Raw genomic sequence first — 22,858 nt, forward strand, 5'->3', positions numbered from 1 at the left:
ACTGTTTAATTTAACCCTAATACCTTGAGGAAGCTTCAGAATGGATTGTTGCTATTCCGATTAAGGAATCAATCCCACCCCCAGCTGAGAAGGTTAGACGAATGACTTGCCCCCAGAGGGAAATCCATGCTGCTGCTCCACTGACCAGCAACTTCCACATAGAGCACAATACAGTGAACAAAGAAAAAAGAAAAAAAAAAAAAAAAAAAAGAAGAGCACTTAATTCTTGTATTCTAGTTTTAAAATAGCATTCTGAAATTCCTCTACTTAGATTTTAACTTGATCAACTCTTCCAGAAGCATGGATTCTCCTCAAGCTTTTTACTACCTTGTCAATATTCCAGACTTTTTTGTTTCCAGAGGTTAACCCGGAAATCAGATACCATTACACCAAGGCAATGCCAGAATTGACATCCAAGCCAATGTAAACTTCTATGTCTGTATGCATAAAAAGCAAATATATCCCCCCCTCCCTCACTATATCTTCCGATCTTTGCATGATCAGGATGCGCTACTTTGTCACGTTGTTCCTGACCATCAAGTATTTCAGCAGAACACCTAATAGCCAAATAAAGTATTTTATATTGTAAAGCATAGTGCAGACAATGCTTGTTAGCTGGAGCAATTCAACAGGTTCCTACAAATGTTAAACTTTGTCACACTATCCAAGATTCTATTCAGGACAAAGCATCTTTGAGCATCAAAAAATACTCAGAACCACTCTCCAAAATGCCTAAATGGGATCCATGTGTTCCACAACAGCATGCCTCTTACAGAAGATCTTCCTCTTCTAACCCATACAACTTCCCTACTTCAGAAACAGTTTCGTACCAACTGTACTGAACATCTAGAAAAGCGGTGTTCCAACAATTTTATATGCTATTCACAAAAGGAGTATTATGTAAGGCTGCGAAAAATCAGAGCAAAAGCCGGAATGGGGAAAGGAAACAGTTCTAGGTCATCCAGACAAAGCCATTGTTGGTGCTTGTAATTCTAACCGTGTTGTACCTGCCCTGCTTCTGCCCTTCCAAGATTGTTTGTTGCATTACTACTTTGCATCTTGCAAGCCTCCTGAAGCCACACAGCTGCAGGAATTTTTTTTTTTTCCTCTTTAAATAGCTAGGTTCCAACCTTATCCTCCCTTCCATTCCAAAAATAAGGCTGTAAATCCCCAGGGCACTGATTTAAATAGGGACTAAGTCACACACATCATGTGATATATCTATGCATTCTCATTACCTAAAAGACAGGCTGGTGCATTTGCCCAGCTTGCAGCTTTGGTTTTCAGGTAAAGCAGGCGACAGCAACCTCTTCTCTACGCACTGAACGTAAGTAGACTATTCTCCAAGAGGATCTTATGTTGCCTTCTTGACCAGCTGATGCCAGCAGCTTTTTAGCAAACCAATACGTGCACTCCTGAGGTGTTTGCTTAGAAATTTTCATACACCAAAACTGGAGTAAAGCTTTGCTACGGAATTTCTGTGCTATAATGATATATTAAGAACATATGCCAGAATGTACTCTCCAGAAAACACAAATGTGCCTCACACTTTGAACAGAGTTGTAAGAAAATAAAGGTTATTGACCACCACATGCAAAACTCTTTCCTCTAACCCTTTTCATTCAGCCTTTCCCAGAACAACACATGAACAAGTATACATACAGACTGTTATATTTGTGAGAGACAGGCAGGATAGGTGAAAAGACATTTATACAGTGCAGTATCACTGCTCTCAGTTCATCCCCTGCCAGCTCTCCTTTCACTGCAGCAAAATCTTAGTTACACATTCTTTAATGAACGCCACTTCTATAAGCCCCAAATGTGACAGATCAACAGCCCTCATGAGTATGAAATATTTCCTTTCCTCATTTAACTTGTTTGCTGAAACACACACTTTCATTCACTCCCTGCGATGCGACAGTCTTTTCTTTTCCTTTTTATAAATACAAGATGCATTAAAGCAGCTTTGTTTTTTGCATATGCAAAAACATAATGCAGAGTGAAAAAGCTTATCTAAATGCATTTTAAAATCTATTTGCTAGACAATTCCTCAAAGCTCCGTGCACAAAATGAGTCCATGTAAAGCAGCAGCGCACGTGCTTCTGGATAGAGTGCTTATTCGGCGGTTTGGTCCGACAGTCTTCCATGAGTGAGCGTGGTTGCAAACTGCAACCACAGATATCAATGTGCATACATTCAAACCTGTAAATCAACTTTACTTAAATATTACAGAGAGAGACCATAAAAACAGGAAGGCTACAAAGCCAAGCATGCAAAAGGACAGCGAGGTCCCTTCACTCCTTATCGCTTTCCTGTTTCTTATCTAATCTTCATCCTTGGCTCCATGCTTCCTTCCCCTTGTGCACCCATTGCACTGCCTTCTGATCCCATCCTGTTCTGGACTTGACATTCCTAATGCCCTAATCCTATCACACATCCTGAGTGCCAGGAAGTCACAGTGTCACCTAACTCTTCTCCATTACCCAGAATTGAATCCTATTCTCCCCACATGCTTCCACACAGAATCAGAGAATGGTTGAGGTTGGAAGGGACCTCTAGAGATCATCTAGTCCAACCCCCCTGCTCAAGCAGGGACACCTAGAGCATGTCTTTTGAACCCCCAGAAGTCTTTGATATGAACGTGGACCTTTCAGAAATCTTCACTGTATCAAACAGCATAAGCAATATTCGTAATCTGGAAACTCATCAGGGAAATTCAAGGCAAATCTGAGCTGGACAAATAAAAGCAGCAACTTGAAATTCAGTTTGCCACACTAGATGACTATCTACCCAGTCTGTTAGATCTCTAAGGTTTTCATCTTGGGGTCATTCCATTTAAAAGCCCATTCCAGTTGTACCATCTTCTCATTACTGAGAAGGTTCCCCTACTTTTTGGCCTAAGCTCCCTTTCTTCTGCTGAACCCATCTCCACAATTTCCCTTGTTCAGTTTGTCCCAGTTCTCTCATCCTCTCCCAGTTCACTGACAGGACCATTCCCACTGCCAATGCCAGTTGCCTCTCCTTGCATGACCCTCCCGCTCAGCTCATTCTTGGCACATCACTCAGACCCAAGAATGGATTCTAGATACCCAGCTCCACATCTCTGCAACTAGATTCTAGTCTGAGCTCTACTCCTCCTTCCCCACCATATTCATATACCCACATCAGCTACTTCCCTATTTGCTCCCAGAACTTCCTCCCCAGTTTGTCACGTTTAGATACACCTAACAGAAGAACAGCTCCTAGGGGGAAGGCAGAATCCACTTTCTCCCAGACTCTGACCCACGCTACTGCTCCCACACACAGCCCTGCTCTTCTTTGTGCCATGTGCCCTAACCAGCTTCCTCCTCCCCACAGCTGGATGCCAGGAAAGTCCTCCAAGAGCACAAGCGCTGCCTGATTCCACCCTGGCCTCCAGCAGCCATCAGACAAGGAGTCTGGCTCCTCTCTTGCGAGGCCTTGCCTACAGCACGCTCAGTTACTCCACAGGTCACTGCGCAGCCCAGGCCCACACAGAACCCTCCCAGGCTGAAACATACCCAGGACACGCTGCACCTTTTGAGGATTTCAGTGCTAATATCTCCACTGAGGGTGTGCAAAGACATAGTTTTCCAAAGGCTTTAAAGTTTGCCTAATTTGGGCAGGTTTTCTCAGAAACAGCAAAAGGCACATCCCTGTTCAAGAGTCATCGCCTGCCAGATTTCAAAACCTTCATCCAATGAATGGGAGCACTATAGCTTTCCAAGAGAGGCAACCAGCGCTTAGTGCATGCAGGACATCGCTCGATAGCGACTGAATTATCCTAACTGAAATAAAAAGACATGAGGCACGCACACAAAAAGGAAAAACTCATGCAGCCTGAGCACTCCAACTTAGATAAATGTAAGTTCTAGAAAATAGAAAACTCCAACACAAAGTGTTAAGTGACCTTCACAATAAGTAGAACTACCCACTCTGTCTAGGATACAGGCTCTTTCTCAGGGTTGGTAAGAGGTGAGCAACAAAATATCTAAGAGTTCAGTTAATAAAAAGCATCATTCTCAGTATGTCTGTAAAAAGACTAACATGCTCCTGTCATATAGATAGGACTCCTTGCTGTATAGCCACAGACCCAGTGCAATGCAAGTAAAAATCTTCACATTAAAAAATTAATAATTTATAACAGAGTAACTGTACCTGTTGCTCAGAGAAGAGTAAGTGTAAGCACTACAATCTGTCTTTCCCATTCAGATACATTAATGCTATTAGCAGCACTCAGCCCTGCACCTGCTATTAAGTAAGGGTAGGTTTTTGCCTTATCTTAAAACAGTATGGAAATGCTGGAAAGAGCTCCCTTTTACATTCCTCTCATATAAAACCTATGCTTTAAATTTTTCTTTTTAACTACAAAGCAGAAACTTCACAAATACTAAGTATAGCTATCTGAATGATGCCCATTTAATACAAATAAATAAGGTGTTATTTCAGCAACAACAGTAATAATCCATTACAGCATTTCCTCAACACTACGGAGTGCCCAGCTGACACTTTCGCCCATATCACTCCATATTGCAAATAATCTAGAACCCTCGTATAGATTTTTTTCATTGCTGAGCCTAAAAATAAATGTTTGGAGAAATAACAACAACAAATAATCTTAATAAATTTAAAAGGATGATATCAACCAGGCTAGTAAGACTATCCAAACAATGCCACGGAAAAGCACTCATGCAAGATCTCAAAGGGATCCATAGCACCCCTAACGTACCTGTTCGAGAAGCAGAAGGACTAATCCTGTCGCATATTATGCATAATATATAGGTACAACATACATAGCACTATTTTCCTTTTTGCACTCTAGAGCCAAAATCACTGTTTGAAAATAACAGTGACTGCATATGTTGATACACAACAGCTCCTTTGCTTTTGCCAATTTAACTACCTCGTAAAAAAGTCAGGTTAGAAAAGCAGAGTTTCTAGGGGAAGAAGGAGGAGAAAAATCATCTGGAAAGCAAAAGACTATGTTTGAAGGGGAAAGTTACTTTTAAATATTTATATGAATGCTAAGAAAACTGTCAACAGAAGGTTAGATTGATGGCTGGATTAGATGCAATGTATAACCAAACATAATTTCAAACAGGTTGAAAGTGAATTTCAAAAAATTCATTAGCAGGTTACCTTTCCAGCAATCAACAAAGGCAATAATGTAAAACAGGTTGTTAAGCTACAGTGCAGAAACAACTGCTGCTCTTCATGTGGAGTATGGCTTTTGAAATTCTGTTTAAAGGAGTGTTTCACAACATGAGCAATACTAATGAGCTGCACAGTCCAAAAAAACATCATCTCATGTTCAACTGCCTTCCCACATGGTTCACAAAAGTGGGAGATCTTGGACAGCCACAATACAAATGGGAAGAGTTTGTGACTGAAAAGGGAAAAAGTGTTCTGCAGTCTTGACTCATGCTGAAAGATCGTAAATCCCCTGTTCTTTAATGAATAGGTAGAAAATACAAGAATAGGCCAGTGACAGTATTATAGAAATCCTCTTTCTTAAAAGCAAAACAGATTGGCAAATGAAATTGCTCAGACATTCACACATCAATGACCCAGCAACTCTTTTAAAAAGAAGAGGGGAATCTTTGTACTCAGAGTCTGGAAATACCAAGGAGGTGTATCCAGGGTACTCACACTATAACGTGGTTCTCTTACAGCCCAGCTCTGACTCGTATGAGCAGCATGGGAGTTTTTTTTAAAATTAAAAACGAAATTAAAAAAAAAAAAAAAACACCTTTTTTTACTGCTGTCAGAGTCCTTTTCCATGGCTTGTATTTAAAACACATATCTGCTTCTGCAGCCTGAAATACCACCCTGAGCTGGGCAAATACATGAAAGGGTGCATTGCAGAATTAAGATACTATATAATGATTCATCATTTCTATAAATAATACACTCTCACTGAGTAGTAACGTGCATATAAAGGTTGACCACTTGAAACAGAGTGTGATCCCCTGTGGAATAAGGGCAAGATGTGTCAGGCATTTTTGCCACCTCAAAACTGCCCAAATAATAACGTAAAGCACTTGGCTAATGAAAAGTTTATTTTGCTTTGAAGTGAGCATCTCTGACATTCTGTATATGACTTTATATATATATATATATATATATATATATATATATATAAAAAGGGCCACAGAATAAAGAAGAAATCCAAAATTATAAGTATGATGTGTTTAATCTTGACCTCATTTTTTTTTCAACCTCTCACTGTATTTGTTTCTTGGGTACCTTATTCAGGGAGTGTACTTTTGTGGGTGAAATTACAACCCCTTCAAAACACATGAGGATTTTAACATGTTACTAAATGGAAAACAAAATTCTACTAAACGCAGAGGGAAAGGAGGCAGAGATGCAAAAAGCTGCCTCAGAGTTGTCTGAATGATGCCAAATAGGTTGTAACCACTTAGGGCCAATTTGCATTAAAACTCACTTTTTAGAGGAGCATTTGACACCGCTTAGAAGATTTTCTAGGTTGCAAACAGTTCGTCCAACCATCTTTTCACGATTAGGCCCATAATCTTAAAGCAAACCCTTTAGAGGGGTCAGAGTTAAGTTGTGATTCAAAATACAAGATCAAATATTTCTAGCCTGTGTCCTCGTTGCATCGGAAGTCGCTTTCTGCTCCTTGAGTGAAAGGAGCACAAGCAACACTCCAAAGTAAGAACTGCACGTGCATCTATGCGAGTGCTTGCGTTTGGGGAAGAGAATGGAATGAACATTTAATTTTACGTAATGAACTACAGCAGTGCACAAAATCAAAGTAGATGGTTAAGAAAGATGTTTAAGAAAAGAATCAATACATCAAACATAGATCAGGCTCTGCAGGTCCTCTTACAGGGAAGAAGCTGATAAGAACAGAGCTTTCCTTGAAGATCACTTTTGACTACAGTGCCCAGATAACAACACTATGTAATAATATCAAGGTCAAAATCACCTATGTACTCCAAACAGTTTCAGAGCGCAAGTCCATACTTTTTAAGCATTAAAGAACAGTATATTCAAGCAAATTTAGGAAATTCAAGATTATAGCTGCTCAGAGGCAAACTGCGGTGATGAAATACGAAACCTAAGTACCGAAAGAGGAAACAGTATCAGTTGCAGATAGGAAGTGGGCCTTCAAGTTCAGTTGCACCAATGTTTCACTGTCTGACAAGCAGTCCATAGTTACCTGAACATGGTCTACATGAGTCCTGTTTAACATCATGAACAATTACTAAGACTAAAAATACTTTCTAAATTTTTCATACTTTAGAAAATTCACATTTATAAATGGAAATGAATTTTATATAACCATATAAACATAGCCACAAACTACATTTTTCCATTTAAAGCATCCCTGAACATTCTACAATCACAAGGCACAGCCTTCAAAATACCAGTCATGAAGAGCTAACCAGCTGTGCCCTTCGCTTAAGGTGGCAGATTAAGTCCTTTGCAAACACAGAATGCTCACCTTTTAAACTGGTTGAAAAGACAGCTGGTAGCAGACATCCAGGCTTTTAAAAAGCTCAAAGGAGATCTTGATTAAATCATGTTTCCCCCCCTCCCACCCCTTCAACTCCTGACCTCTCCTTCTTCTTCACATTCAGAGTTAAAAACAAACAAAAAATCCCACAGCATCTGCATCTCTAAAACATTAATAACAAAAGATGGGTCTCCCCACATTTAATCACTTTACTGACTGCAATGCTGTGTGATCTGTGCGTTCTCTTCAGAAAAATCTCTTGCTCTCCAGGAGAAAGGGGGACCACAACCACAGATTTATATGTGGCTCTCTCCAACTACACAAATTACCAAAAGCCATCATCAGGAAAGCTCATCCCTCTCAGTATACCCACACACAGCCAAAACCCTTTCCATTCAAGAGACAAGGACTGAAGTGCTGACATTAGTTCAGGCTTAGCTTCCTACCATTTACAGTGCAGTTCCTGCCACTTCCTATTCAACGGCTCTACCTCTCACTACAGAATATCGGTAGTAAGTCCACTGAAACATACTCATGTTTTACTAGCTGAAGGACCATTCAAAACAGTTGCATTTGACATACCCATGTTTTTCCTCATTACCCAATAGAGGAAAAGGTCAAAAAGATGCTTCGATAGTGAGATGAGCACAGTCTGTATGCTGAAATATCTACCACAAATTATCAGAAACATTTAGAAAACTATCAGTTTCAAGCAGCATAGTATTGCTTATTTCTTATTTGATTCTTCAAATTAGTATCTATAATATCCTACCCGTTAGCTCCTGCAGCTGACAGATACTCTTGGTCCCAGGTGAAGAACAACACAGGTGGACCCTGTGACTATACTCTGCCCCTCACTCCCCACCTCTCCCTCAAGCACATTTCAAGAACAGGAGACAGACAGACTTTTGCCAGGGCAGACTGCACAAACAGCACAGCACAGCGAGCAGCCACTGCTACCCTGCACAGCCTCGCATACAGCAACCTCGCTCACACGACTACACGAGCCCTTCGGGTCTTGCTCTGCAGTAATGGACTGCTTGGAGGCCCCAGATGATCTCATTATCCTGAGCGTTTAACCCGATACTGGATACAAATGCAGCAGCAATATCTCTAACACATTTAGTGGTTTGGGCCCATTTACACTCACAAGGCTAATCCTCAGTCCAAACTCGGAATGGAAGATGTGATTCCAGTAAAATCTCAATAGGAACTTCAGATTTGCACAACAGAGGAACAGAAGATGCTCACATCATAGCACGCAGCTAAAGATCTGTCTTGGGAATAGTTTATATGTTGCCAAAGTGATTTTATTTCTTTTGAAGTGCGAGGCTTTAAGCAATCAGCTTTTCTTTGCAAGAATGAGCAGAAATTCTACATAAATCCATGTACATTAGCGTTCTATATGCCTTCAAGAACAAGCTCAATTTTACGTTTCCTTTGTTAACTTTAAAGGGGTGAACCACAAAACACATACCCGCTGCAGTAGACCAGCACAAGCAATATGAACCTTCCCAGCAGATTTCAAGTTTCTAACTACAGTTGGAAACACTTGTTACTACCTCAACTTTCAAACCAAATGGTTACGTAGAATCATATACCTGAAACATTACAAAATAAGTATTTATCTTTTACAATTCCTGCTTTTAAAAATCCGTTGTCTACTCAAAAAAATAATAATTAAGGTAAATATAAACTTAATTTTGTTTAAAGAACACTACCATTAGTGAATGACATTGGCATATGTTAAATAACAGGTTGTTTGCGTGATTTCTTTCCCTGTGAAGGGGAGAATACATCCAGAAAAATGAGTGTTTTGGCCTAGATACCCAGAGCACTGGAAACCGACACATTTTTGAAGCTCTGCCCAATTTAAAATAATGCAACTCCTACCAATTTTGCATCTAGAATCATTCAATCTGGATTCTCAATCCTTTTCCCTGGAAACCTGCTACACTTTTCAAAGCACATTGAAGACATGAAAGATGGCATTTCAGTTCTGCCTAAGACACTAAAGGCAGTATTTCTCCAACAAAACCTCTGAAAAAAATAAACTGTTACAAAAGCAACTCATAACTGTTACAGAATACAAATATATGACTGCAGAGACACCTGCATAGATTCTGTAGAACAGAAATGTCTAATTATAAGCATTTCTCTGCCCATTTGTTTTTGTGCAAAAAAATCTCAGTATTGTTGGCACATTCTTAAGAACACAGAAATAACTTTTAGGTCCTTTTTAAGAACTCAGAAGTTCTATTTAAAAAGTGCAAACACTCACAACTAGTTCCATTCAAATTATTGAATCTCCCCTTTTCCATACTACCAATATACAGAAAAAGGCAGCAACAGCATATTTCTCCATTAAAAAAAAAAAATCCATACAGTATCTATGCAGAGGTGTTTAAATCTGATAAATCAAGGTACCATCACTGCAGATCTTTTACAATATACATTACCTCTCTTTCTTTAGAAAGAGACAGTGTTTACTCCCTAATTCCCGTCCACTTCTCATCAACTCTAGCTATACCACGAGTACAATGTCATATCAAAATGGGCTGCTTACTTAACTGTTTGTTACAACAGGCCAGTAACACCTGGGAAAGACAGCAATTAGCACTCTTCGAATAGCCATTTTTATATGGAGACAGTTTAGAAGCTGAGATATGTCTACACCTTAAGTTTCACTGAATGCCAGTTATAAATACTGAGGCACAAGAATGAAATCCTCCAGTACCTTCCAATCTACAGGACACTCCATCACTCATATTTGATCTCCCCATTCAAAACACTGTTTCTGCTGCCCTCTTTCCCCCAAATCACGGATTTATCCAAAGGATTTTAAGGGTTCCTCCGCCCCAATTAATTGGCTACATGCAGTTTCCAACCCGTTATTACAAGCCCCCAGTAACAGGTTTTGCTCCATGCTCCACCATCACGCTGCCAAACATGGCTGCATCACGTCCTCTTTGTGACTGAATATGTATTTCCCTTTTGCCTTTTAGGACTTCTACCTGCCTGCCTCGCTTTCCTCAGATCAGTAAAGAAACGCTTAAAAATTACCATTACCCTTTTACCTCCCACCCCTTTTAACAGTTAGATATTTTTACAGTGAAGCTTCTGTGTAAACCAAACACATTTTTTTACTTCCCACTTTCCCAGGTTCACTTCAAAAACGAGCAAGCAGCCTACTACACATTTTAAATCCTTTTCACCTTGAAAACGTATTTACTTCCATGCAACAGAAAACCTAGAGCAAAGCGTGCTTCCTACAAGGAGCGTGCAAAGCAAAAGAAAGCAGCAAAAGGAAATTTTATCAGAGGGCTTTTCCTCCCTGCAGCTCCCTCTCCTGAAATCGGACCCCCTTGTATATGAATCTACCTCGGAGCCTCCCCTCGAGGCGCGCACGCAGAACAGCCGCTGCCGGAGCCTCTGCGCGCCCCGGCGCTCGAACTCTTTGTGTTTTTTTGCGCGGCCGGGGACTGATTTCCCCGCAGGGAGCCCGCGGGCCACGAGCGGGAGCTCCCCGCGAGGCGGCACCTCAAACTTTGCGGGCAGGACGGAGGCGCGGGGAGACCCGCGAGCCTCCCGCGCCGCCGCCGCCGCAGCGGGCGCCTCGCCGCGGTGCCGCGCGGACCGTTAGGGCAGGGCGCGGTAACGGCCGCGCCGCCGCCTCACTCACCCACAGCTCCGTGCCCCAGCTCATGGCTCCCGCGGCGCCGCCGCCGAGGCCGGCGCGGAGGGCAGGGCAGGGCAGGGCGGGTGGGCGCTGGGGGGCTCCTCGCTCCTTCTCCTCTCGCGCTGCCCTCGCTGCGGCTGGGCTGCCCTCGCGGAGCGCCGGGGCGGTGCGGAGCGGAGCCGTGCGGAGCGCGGGGGACGCGGCCCGGGCGCTGCTCAGCGCCGCTCCCGCCTCATCGCGCCGCAAAATGGCCCGGGCAGCGCCGAGAGGCGGGGTGGGAGGGGGGGGCGCTTGACAGCTCCCGCGCACTGCGCATGCGCCCCCCGCGGCTGGGCAGGGAGCGCACTGCGCACGCGCAGCCCAGCGCAGCAGGGGGGGGCCCAGCGGCGGCGCAACCTCCCTCTCCCGTCCCCCCTGCGTCTGTTTATTATTATTATCATTACTAATACTATTGTGCTTTATTTTTATGGCAATGTTCCTGTTTGGACCCTTCAAAACGAGGCAACTGCCCAAGTGGGGAGGGGAAGAGGGGAATAAAAACAAACACCCCAGCCTCAAAGTGGACTGCGGGAATCCCGCTGGTCCCTCCACATGGAAAATAACCCAAATGCAGCAATGCTAAATCCACCATCTGTCACCAATACGGTAAAGCACGCAGAACAAAAACAATCAAATTATCTGTCTTTATATCAGTGTGGGCTATTGTAGCAATTATGTGGCCTTTCAGAGAATGGCCCGTTTCCTTGCCAGGGACCCAAGATTTATTTTGTGCTCGTCTTCCTCTGTAACAGCATTTATTTGAGCTGTGTCACTTTATCTGATTTTAGGTTCCTGCTTTTCAGCCACGAGAAATGTAAAAAGGGCTTTAGATTGTTATCTTACATTTATTGCTGCATTTGTTCATGAAAGATTTACAATACGAAAATATATTCACCTGGGGAGCCAAACTATCTGCTCGGGACCTGCGATGTCAGAAAAGAGCCCTTGCTGCAGCAGCTGGTCAGTTCTTAGATTCAAACTTGAGATTAATGCAGTTCTCATTCCCTAAAGCTTGAACATAAACCTACATGAGAAAGAACAAGAAGAGACTGACTTAGGAAGGATTCCAACGTTTAGAACAGTGAAGGCAAATGTTATGTTAATTACTGAGCTGCATTTATTTTTATCCTCCTTAGTTCCATTGACTTGAACATAAGAGTAGAACGCTGCTCCTCGCTGTTGCCTTTGCGAGGAGGCCAACAGCAGGCAGTGCTTTTGTTCATCCTTGAAAATCATTACTTTTAAGGAGCGGCTTCACAATAATTTAAAGACATGGTTCAATTCCTTTTGTGCAGTCCTTCCTGCTGTTGCCAACACATTTAAATGTCTGAGCCTGCCACGCTGCCTTAAGCACAACCACAGTCTTCCAAGGCCTCACACTGCCCAGACTCGGGGAAGTGATGCTGAAACCTGCTGACCTGACCCTTAGGTCTGCCCAGAACTCATTGCAAAACCAGACAACATGGTGGTATTGGAACTTTTGGAGAACTGAAACCATAATACTTGAATAAAAAGAGGATCTGGAGACAAAACACAGTATCATCTGAGGCAAACTTGCTCTGGAATTTCCTTTTGCATTTTGCACAAAGAGCTGGGAGGGGAACAAGGCAAACCTGTTACACCAGCATGGGCAGGGAAACCTGTCCACACTGAAAGGAGATAAAAAACACTTAAGTAGTTAGGGAAAGATAAAGGCCAGAAATGCAACAGTCTTAATGAAGATGGCACATTAGAAAGAGCCATCAAATTAAAAAAAAATAAAAAGGGAAACAAAAATTACAATTAAAATGGGGGGACGGGGGCTTACTGTTTTTTTCAAGACACAAACCAAATAAAATCCAAATATTCCTGGAAAGAGACTTTCCATTATCTTTGTTTTTATTACTTAGTCTGAAGCTCTCAAAGACAGTGACTGCCACCTACATTATTTCTTCATTTGTACAGTGCCAAAACCAGCAGGGCCTGCTGCTTGGTAAGTCTCTAATTACAAATATAATTAACAATGATGGGAGCATTATGAGCCCTTCACGCTGAAATATAAAGCTGCAAGTCTCCATAGGTCCCAGCCCCAAAAGAGCAGTTCAAAACGCCATCTACAAAATTATTATCTGTCACTGTTAAATAATTTGCAGACTCCAAACCAGAGCAATACAGGAGGCAGAAGGAGCTTTCCCTCAAATACAGTAAGAACAGGAGCATTTGGATCTGTTATCCAGGTAGGTGCCTATTCCCATAAATTCTCTTCTGTAGTTACCACTCAGAGCAATCCCAGGAGGAAACACTAAGTACAAATAGAAGCAATTCCCTTTCTAAAATATCAGGATTTTGTTTAGGAGACTCCAGTACAACCTTGTTGAACTGCCCACATGATGATGACCGGATAGAACACTTCCTAAATCATTTAGTAGCCAAAGTGGGTAAAATAAGCCTCTGTATTAGTTTTGAGGGGGTTGTGCTAGTTTACTTAGTACACAATAAAGAAAAAAATGTCTTTCATTTCAGAAATTCTACAAACATCTCCAACTTCCAGGATACAACAGGAAAAAGAACACACCTTCTCCACCCCCCGCAGTCATCATCCTTACAGCTGCTTCCTTTTTATAATTCTGCCTGGATTATCCAGGTCCAAGATAAGGAACGCAGGCTTTGCTAATAACCTCTCATACAGTGGGCCTGCCAGCGCCCTTGGAAAGGAAGAGCACACACCTTTCCCTAAGGCCACCCCGATTCCAGTTTCTTCCCTTCTGCCCTTACAAACCAGCCGGGTCATTCACATGCACAGCAGGTCGCCCTCGTTCTCTTGATATGCCCTCTCAAGGCCTCGAAGGTGCTAATGGGCTTTAATGTCCCTGCCCAGCCTCACCCGGAGCCTCCATCCGCACCCTCTGCCCGTGGGCACCGGAGCCTCATTTAAGCTCAGAACTGAGCCTGAAGTCCTTATCCAGGCCCTGTTGTAGGAGCACTGCTCTTTGCCTCAGCTGTAGCTGTGCATCCTGCTGATCTGCACTCTGATCCTCACTCCGAGTTGCTAGCAGGACCCTAGACCTGCCTCATGGCCACAGGCCTGCCTGCTGATCACTAGGCTGCGTCTGATCCCAGTTGCTTCCAACAGGCAGTCCCTGATCCCTGGGCTGTCTCCTTAGCTCTGCCTTGGCCCTGCCTCATCATCACGGCCTTGCCTGATGATCCAGGCTGTTGTTTGACCCTTGCTGCCATCTCTGTCCCACTTGCCTTGCTCGCAGGCTGTGGGTCCGGGCCCTGCCAGCTCTGTTACAGTGCTCAGGTACCTCTCCCTTACAGAGCAACTGGCTCTTGCTGCTCCTTAACATGATTGTATCTTGGCTCGTGGAGCACGTCAGTATTTTGACATTCAATCTACTTTACTTTTCACTGAGCTATACATACTTGCACACTATACGCCTGCCAGGATTTCCTCAACACTTCTGATGCTTTCCACCCAATCTCAACAGTTGACTCTCCCTCCTGCTCGTGACACACTGCTGACAATTCTGTGAGGAGTCCTAATGAGACGCTCAGGTATACATGAAAAAAAAAAGAAGAAAAAAAGACACAGAGAAAAAAGACATCCAGGTTAAATATGTGTAACCACAGCTGTGAGCGATTTGACCATGAAAGTAGTCCACTAAAACGGGCCTGGAACTTAGTAGCAGAGCAAGGCATGAAAACCAGTGCTGTTGCTGCATCTGCAAGCAGCTATTCCAGAGGAGTCATTAGCCTGGAGAGGCTCCAAGCTGGTCTGTGCACAGAAATTGTACTAATTACAACATGAACAAAAAAGGTTAATTACAGAAAAATATCTGGATCAGAGAGGTTTTTTTTTTTTCAAAATAAATTATCTGATGTTCATAATTATGTAGCCCCTACACAATCTGCACGGTGAAGATAAATTCAGTGCAAGGCTTGATGCTCAAGGGACATCTAGTGGCCCCTGAAAGCTACTACCTGGTGACAAGATTCTACTGAAAAAAAAAAAAGTTACGTTTTTGTTGCTTCCAGATATTTTCTGGTATCAGTTCTGGTTTCTTCGGGTGATGGCAATACTTCTGTCTTTATCAAAAGAAATGAAACTGTAAGAAATAACATCTCTGTACAAAGACGTGACATTTTCCATAACCTTTCTATTATAAATGTCAAGACTATCAAAATTTCCCTGCCTTTCCACCTTCTCTTCCCTTTTACTACTCACCCATTCCAATCTAGTTGCTCACATGGCTCTAAATGGAGAAACTTGCCCAGTTACTATTCCATACACTAGAAGGGAAAAGCAGAAACCTTAAGTTTCAAGAGCTTCAGAGGGATTATATTTATTTACACTGCTTGTTTCCCCTAAAGAAAAAAATACAAATTATTTTTTAAAAAGTTTAGCAATTTCTTAGCTTAAAAAAATGCCTCTGTTCATGCTCCTTTGCTTCTTGTGTTACCCTCAAATTAAGCAACAAAGATTTAAATGGGACTACAGTTACCAGCTGCAAACAGATTTCAAAGAATTCATTAGTTTCAAAGCTACTCTAGTAAGGAAGCAAAAGATATATCATGATTTATCTCTGCAATTATATTTAAAGTTATAAATCCAGCTTTTAACAGCTAGGCAGCATTTCAGCAGGGACGTGGACTGAGACGCGTTCTCACCAAGGCTCCGTCAAGAAGCCTAATGGGGCTGGGATCGGCCTACCCTGAGTGGGAAGCCCAAACCCAGACCTACCTATAACGTCTCAGACGTTGCCTGGCAAGAGACTGAAGGAGACGGAGCTGCAACAGCTCCTGAGGCGCCTCCGAGCAGACTAGGGCCTTGCTGGAGCCGCTGCAAAGTGGCACCTGGTGGTAGGTTGGGGGGGGTGTCTATACCCGGGTGCCCCCTCGTGAGGACGGAGTGTTGTGGGTGGGAGTGACAGGCAGGACCACCCACGGGGGAGTGGGATAGGGAGGGTCCCGTGATGGCCCCTGAGGCAACAGGGCCTCCCCAGAGGGGACCGTGGGGACAAACCGCGGGAAGGGGGACAGGGCAGCAGCGCCCGCCATCGAGCGCGGCCCCAGAGGCGGGAAACGCGCCGCAAACCGGCGCCAACCGGTTCCCGGCGGCGCCGACGCGCGCGACGGCTCCGCCCCGCCCCGCCGCGGTCACGTGCCCATCTCCCGACCCCGGAAGCGGGGCGGGCCGAGGATGCTGATGCTGGCCTGAACATGGCGGCTCCGCCGTGGCGGGCCGCGGCCGTGCTGCTCCTGGCGCTGCTCTGCGCGGGCCGCGCCGCCGCGCGCGTCCATCACCTCACGCTCAAAGTAAGGCCCCCGCCGCCCCCTCCCCGCGCCTCGGCCCCCGCCGCCTCTCCCCTCATCCCGCCTGCGGTGAGGCCGCGCCGGGGCCTCGGGATTCACCCGCCGAGGCCCCGCCGCTCGCCGAGGCCCCTGCCGTTCTCCCCCCGCCTCGTACGCACTCAGTGTAGGGGCGGTTTGTTGCCTGGGGGGTGCAGAGCCTCCGTGGGGCGGCCCCGGGCCAGGTTTGCGGCCGTGAATCCGCGTCTTGTCGTGGTTTGTCCTACGCAGAGCTTTCCTCGTGTGACCAGGCGGCAGCAGAGGCAGGACGAGATACCGGCCTTGGCAGCGCTCTGTTGAAACTCAGTAGGCTACTGGTTACGCCTTGGATGTGGGCGATGTTTGAGGCAAAAAGTGGTTGTCTGGGGCACTTCATGTGGCACAAATGGTGGTAAAACCCCGCAGCTCTGGGACGCTGCTGCCTGTTGTGTTTTTGTGGAACCGAGCCCTTAGAGCTGGTGCTTCTTAGGGTTTCTGTGTCGTTCACAAGGCGCTCTGGGTCTGGGAAGCTGTAATATGCGAGTGTTAATTTTGTTTCTGTTATTACCGTTTCAGTTGTTTTCTTAATAGAAGCACCGGGAGCCAGTAAAGTTGCATGAGTGTTTCTAGTAGTTGAGGGAGGGTGCGAAAACTTTCCAACAAATAGGAAAACATTAATGGCTTATCCTGAGGGGAGTTTTCAGAGTATGTTGTGGTGTAATATGCAGCTGCGTGAGTGTTGTCCCTCTTCAGGAAAAGATTTTTTTTTTTTTTTTCACTAGAGCAATAAATTAAGAGACTTGTGCTGGTTGCATTATTTTTCTGAGGAATTTATGATCAGCAGTTGAGTACTGGAAGGATTTTTTTGGGTGATACCTTTCTTTTCCATTAAAGAAAAAAGTAACAGCCAACTGCTCTAAACTACATTACTTAATTGCAAAACCTAGTTTTCCCCCACCCTGTAACCAGTGAAATTAGGGTATGAATTTAGTTTTGCGAGTATTTTCTCCAGCACTGTCTCTGCAAACACCGAGGAAGGTGGAAGTGCTTAATACCTTTATCAGCCTCCTGTGTAAACACGAGTTGACTTGTCAGAGTGCAGTCTCCAGCTCCTACTTCATCTGCTGCTTTATAACATTTGTGTAAACACCAGGCTCCAACAACTGTGCCCTTTCACAAGGAAATCCCCATTCCGCCGTTCTTGCTATTGGTTCCTTGCTTGTAAGTGTGTTTTGATGCTGTGCCAAGCTGAGGGCTTCAGCTTGAGTGAATATTTGATATTAGGCTTCCTCAAACAAGATATTATTGTTGGAGTTAGCTAGAAAAGCCCTGTTCTTGAGATTTTGTAGGTAATATGCTAAGGTACAACTTTCTGTTGTCAGAAAGCAAGCCAAAATCTGAGTGGTTTGAATGGTTTCCTGATCTAAAAATAACTTCATTGCATGTTTTACTGAACACAGGAAACAATTTAGCATTTTTCCCCCCTTAGAAAAAAATATTTCTTTGGATCTTGCTGTTAGGCTAACATCAAGGGAGACACTCTTTCTGGGAAGCCTGAGTTATCAGCTTCAGTAATTGAATGTCGTGTCTTTAAACAAGAGACTCTCTCTCTCTCTCTCTCTCTCAAAAAAAAGGAGTTTTAGGAATTTCCTGATAATTTGCAGAAGTTTCCAGACAATTGGCTCTTGGAATGTTTCTTTTAACCAAAAATACAGTGTATGCTTGTTCTGGCTGTGGCCTTTAGGCTTGTTGAGTGTTTTGGGTTTTCCTGTGCACCAAGTGTTTCCCTGTCACATTGCTGAACTGCTTGGTAACGCCAGGGCCTTGCCCTGCATGGGCAGGGGCCACTTAACCAAGCAATGACTTTCTTATGTTTTAACAGTCGAGTGATACAGTATTGGGAACTTAATGTTTTTCCATAATTGTGGGGGCAAACTGTTTCAGAAAATTGCAGAGTTGCTCTAAAGGAGGCCTTTATTGGGCAAGTAGCTAAGTTTTAGTGCTAGTGAGAGCTGAACTTGCAGGTTTCCAGTGATTTGTCAAGAGGAAGGATCCAACTGACCAAGCTGCGGAGCAGTTTGTGGTGTTACTCAGGTTTGAATTCAGGTAGCTTTGTTATTTGTTGGCTTTCAAGAGGGAGAAGTAAAATCCCTCATTTTGTGACAGCGCAAAGATTGCTGTCTTGTGTTAAATTATGATTTGGAGGATGTTATTTTTCCGTTATATAGAATGTTTTGTTTCTGCTCTTAAATATTTTGGCATTTTTATGTTGGTAGGTCTTGGGCTTCAGTTGCTCAAGTTTGAAAGACTTTTGAAATCATATGTACAGATCTTATGCAAACACATCATACAATCCTGGCTTGTTTCTAGGGTGCAGAAAACTCGGTCCATTTATCCATTAAAGCTTTCCCTGTACGGACAACCTGGTCCCAGTTGGGTTGCTGAAATGTCAAAAGAGGTGATTTCTCTGCCCATGCTGGACTATGGATCTGGAATACTGCTTTCTTTTAATATCATTCAGATAGTGTAGGATTGCCTTTCATCCTAAAGAGGTGAAAAATCAGGGAATTTTCTTTTTTTAAAAATGGAAAGTAGTTGACTGCTTCCTGTATGGCTCTGAAGGCAGCCTCATTAGTGATGAGTCCCAGATCACCTGTCCTTATAGAGACACACTGACCTGTTGAATGGATCCCACATAAATTAAAATCCAGCATATGTTAGCAGCTCAGACACTTAAATATTTCTACTTATTTCTGCTGGTGCACATCTTTGTAAATGTAAATCAGATTCCTCTGAAGTGAGAAGGTGAGTGATGACAAATAAAACCCAGATTTTTTCCAATGTGTTAACTCTCTTGTGAGGGTAAGAATTTATTGGAAAGCCAGTGTTTCCAAGGTGCCCGTATGAGGTGCAATAGATGTTCCTGGAAGGCCTGTCACTTCTTGTCCACACCTGGCAGCCTCGTGTGGGATCATGCAAAGCTGAGAGATTTGTGAACTAAATATATGAGGGATATGTAAACTCCAAGGGCTTAAAGCTGAAATAAAACCAAGCAGGAAAGTGTGCAAGTTGTGTATGGAGTATCTTCTGGTGGGAGCATATTAGTGATCCAGTGGAGAAAATGAACTTGAACTGATTTGAGCTTCTGTGAGTACTTTGAGCTAAGCAGCTGTGTCTGGTTATGCTTACAAGGTGTAAAACACTAAATGGCTGGATAGCACTAAATCCCCTCGGCATCCATCGACCAGGCAGGTGCTTCCTTGTCCAGATGTGATTAATATACCTGCCGTGCTATCTGAATAGCTAGCATTAATTCTCTGTTTTGAAGGAGAAATCATATTGATAGCACTGCTAAGTGAACCAGATGGACTCTTGTTTCAAGGATGTAAATGCCCGAGAACCCGAGGAGAGCACTGCTATAATACTTTGTTAACCAAAGCATCTGCTGTGAGCCATGTGTCACTGGCTCTTTTTGTCCTCTGAGCATTAAGGGAACCATCTGGTTATTTACCAGGTTAACTTAATTCTATTAGGACTGGCTCTTCTTATAGCTAGACTACAGGGTAGTTGTGTCAGGATCAATATTCTACAGTTAAGGTCTGTGATACTGATGTATTGAATTTTTAATAGTAAGATGACAACAAAAGAGAAGATACAACTTACTCCTGGAATTACTAGCTCAGTCTTCCAGTACCTGGTCCAGAATAGTCTGATTGCATTTAGCAGTTGTCCTGTCTGTTTAGAGTAGTCTACAATCCACACGTATTCAGTGTATTCTTTCTAGGGAAGGAAAAAATTCTTTTGTTTTCACCTACCATGTGTGAGAAATGGAGGAAGTAAGTTTTAGTGAATTGTAAATTGCTTTAAATCAGTTTTTAGATATGCTTTTTATTTTTTATTCGGCTCCTTTTCTTCCGATTAATGATCCTGTAGAATGGAGAGCCCAGCTGTGAACCTAGATGCTGACTGCATGAGAGCCAAGTAACAAAGATGGGACCTTTCACCATCTGATGTGGCAGCTCTGTGTGCAACTTCAGTGCTTTTCATGTGAGGTTCCTCATGACCCACGTGGTGGGTGGTGTTTTCTGTTTGCTGCTTATTCTCAAAGCCCAGTGCACTGGAGCCTTCATCAGCTGAGGAGATCACTGTTCCCATCCCAGAAGAGGGAAACTGCCCCACAGCTCAAACAGGGAGTAGTGGGAGGGATTTCTGATGTTACAGAAAAACTGACCCAAGCTCTGAAGGTGCCTTGGGGTTGTTTGTCCCCATATATGTGCCATATTCTTTATTTGTCCTGCTTACAAGAGTGCTCTCTGTTGCATTCAAGGGGTAAAGGCCTTGTTCAAAATCCTTTGGACTAAACAGGCTGCATAAGGACTTTCTCTCCCATGCTCTGCAGTTTTCCAGCATGTTAGGTGCTTAACAACCCGAGCACTCACCCTGCCTAAAATATGAGCTCTCATGAGAAGAGAATACGCTGTGATTATTACAGACCTAGCCAAAGCTCTCAGTTAGATAAGTGCTTTGTAGTCAACTCTTTCTGTTTCAGACAGTCACAGTAACAGTAGCTATGGTTCAGAGTGGCTGTCTGGATTCATCTACAGCTTCCTCTCTTTTTTGTAGCAATATTCTCTTTAATCAATGGTGCCACAAGCTTTCCTTCAGACTTTATTCTTTCATCTCTATCAAGAGAATAGCCAGGTAATTAACAGATATGTTTGTTTAAAATCCTTGTCCAAGTTATTGGAAGAGTTGATTGCTTTCTGTGAAGTAATTGGTCTGATGGTATTTTAAAGAAACTTGCTCTTGGGGTGCTCAGAGTGATGTGTTAAGTGAATACCTGAATAAATGTCAGTCAGTGTAATTCCCTCTCTCTCCTTAATTGCTGCTGTGAATGGCTGTATATCTGACTGTTGAACATTCTTTCCTTTCTTTTAGGATGATGTGAGGCAAAAAGTGCACCTGAATACATTTGGCTTCTTCAAGGATGGTTTCATGAAAGTCAATGTCAGCAGTCTCTCACTGAAGCCACCTGTGGGTGCTGATGAGAAGACCAGCTCATCAGTAAGTTACTTAATAAGCCCAAAGATAATAGAGGAGCTTCCTGTAAAATAGTCTCTGCACTACTTTATTTAACTTAATCAAGGTGCTAGCTCTTACCTGGTGCTGCATTTGGCTTCATCCCATGGCTAACCCTGTGTTAGGATATGTGTATTTTCAGATTTATCCATGGGTGTTACCTGTTCTATTTTAAGGTTTGGGTTTGAGACTTTTTTTTTTTTAGTTATTCTTATTAGATATGAATGAAGCAGCAACTTTGTTGCATTGGGATCATTTTGTTGTTGTTGTTGCACTGGGTTGTTTTCTAATTATTTAATGAGACAAATACCTGGACTCTGCCGTAAACATAATATTTTCAAGAGCTGAATCTTCAGCTCCTTCAATGGTGGCTTGTTTTCTGGTATTGGGAGGTCCTGGGCTGTTTTAATTTGATATACTCATCCTAATTTGTCTTTTAGGTGGGGTTCAGCTTGGATCGAACAAGGAATGATGGGTTCTCCACTTACCTGGTAAGAATAAGGCATGTGAGCTTTCTTTGCTAAACTCTCCAGTTTACAGACTACATCTTATAGTCTGCCTTACTCCAGGAAGAGCGGGGCTGTAGACAGGGGCAGTCTTTTAAGGATAATCTAGTTTTACACCTTGCTAGACTACTAACAGCTGTGACCTCTGCTAGGGAGCAGATATGCCTCATTTCTTATTAGCAAGAAGGCACTCAAGCATTTTGGTTCCATTGCTAGGATGAAGAAGTGGATTATTGTATTTTGAAAAAGAAACCAGAGCAAGATGTTTCAGTTGTAATCTTACTTCTGGACTTCAAAAATGAAGTGTGAGTAAATAATGTTCACTATTTTTAAATTATTTCTGTAGTTGAAGTTTTAAGATTCATGAGATTTCTTTATGGACTTGGAAAGCTGCTGTGCAATTAGTTTTAGTCTTAATGGATGAGAGTGAGGTGAAAGTCGCAATGGAAGAAAATCTAGGATATAAAGTGGTTCAAGAACTTAACGTCCCAGCCTGTGTTTGCAGCTGTGAACGTGCTGTTTGGTTCTTTGTTTTGTGTTGCTTCTCACATGGATGCATCTTCAATGCCATACCATTTCCTTTTACAAGAACAACTTTAGCTGTATGCAGTGGAAGAAGTTGGGTTCCTAATTTCAGATTTTAAATCCACCTCCTGGAGACGACTAAGCTGTTACACTGATCTAACAAGTCTTGCAAAATATCTTTGTGGTACTGGAGTGTGGAAGCACTCAAATGTTTTTCCC

The 22,858-nt window shown here is 43.2% G+C and overlaps 2 protein-coding genes across 21 annotated transcripts in view; one reads left to right on the forward strand and one right to left on the reverse strand.

Annotated features, from left to right (window-relative positions):
* The window catches only part of FNBP1 (formin binding protein 1), an 85,572-nt gene extending 74,295 nt beyond the window's left edge, over positions 1-11,277 (reverse strand). For all 19 annotated transcript variants that reach the window (XM_088525250.1, XM_088525259.1, XM_088525252.1 and 16 more), the window contains exons 1-2: positions 11,259-11,277; positions 11,184-11,216 (exon numbers count right to left, since the gene is read on the reverse strand). In XM_088525250.1, the coding sequence (XP_088381376.1) occupies positions 11,184-11,207 (24 nt within the window). In that variant the 5' untranslated portion in view covers positions 11,208-11,216; positions 11,259-11,277. The remainder of the gene's footprint in view (positions 1-11,183; positions 11,217-11,258) is intronic.
* A 5,126-nt stretch (positions 11,278-16,403) lies between these two features.
* GPR107 (G protein-coupled receptor 107) overlaps positions 16,404-22,858 on the forward strand; it is a 33,408-nt gene continuing 26,953 nt past the window's right edge. For both annotated transcript variants that reach the window (XM_088525267.1, XM_088525268.1), the window contains exons 1-4: positions 16,404-16,517; positions 21,468-21,593; positions 22,049-22,099; positions 22,331-22,419. In XM_088525267.1, the coding sequence (XP_088381393.1) occupies positions 16,422-16,517; positions 21,468-21,593; positions 22,049-22,099; positions 22,331-22,419 (362 nt within the window). In that variant the 5' untranslated portion in view covers positions 16,404-16,421. The remainder of the gene's footprint in view (positions 16,518-21,467; positions 21,594-22,048; positions 22,100-22,330; positions 22,420-22,858) is intronic.

This window comes from Tinamus guttatus, unplaced genomic scaffold (genome assembly GCF_059628265.1).
Source record: "Tinamus guttatus ecotype Peru unplaced genomic scaffold, ASM5962826v1 Tinamus_guttatus_pri_ptg000226l, whole genome shotgun sequence".
Taxonomy (NCBI): Eukaryota; Metazoa; Chordata; class Aves; order Tinamiformes; family Tinamidae; genus Tinamus; species Tinamus guttatus.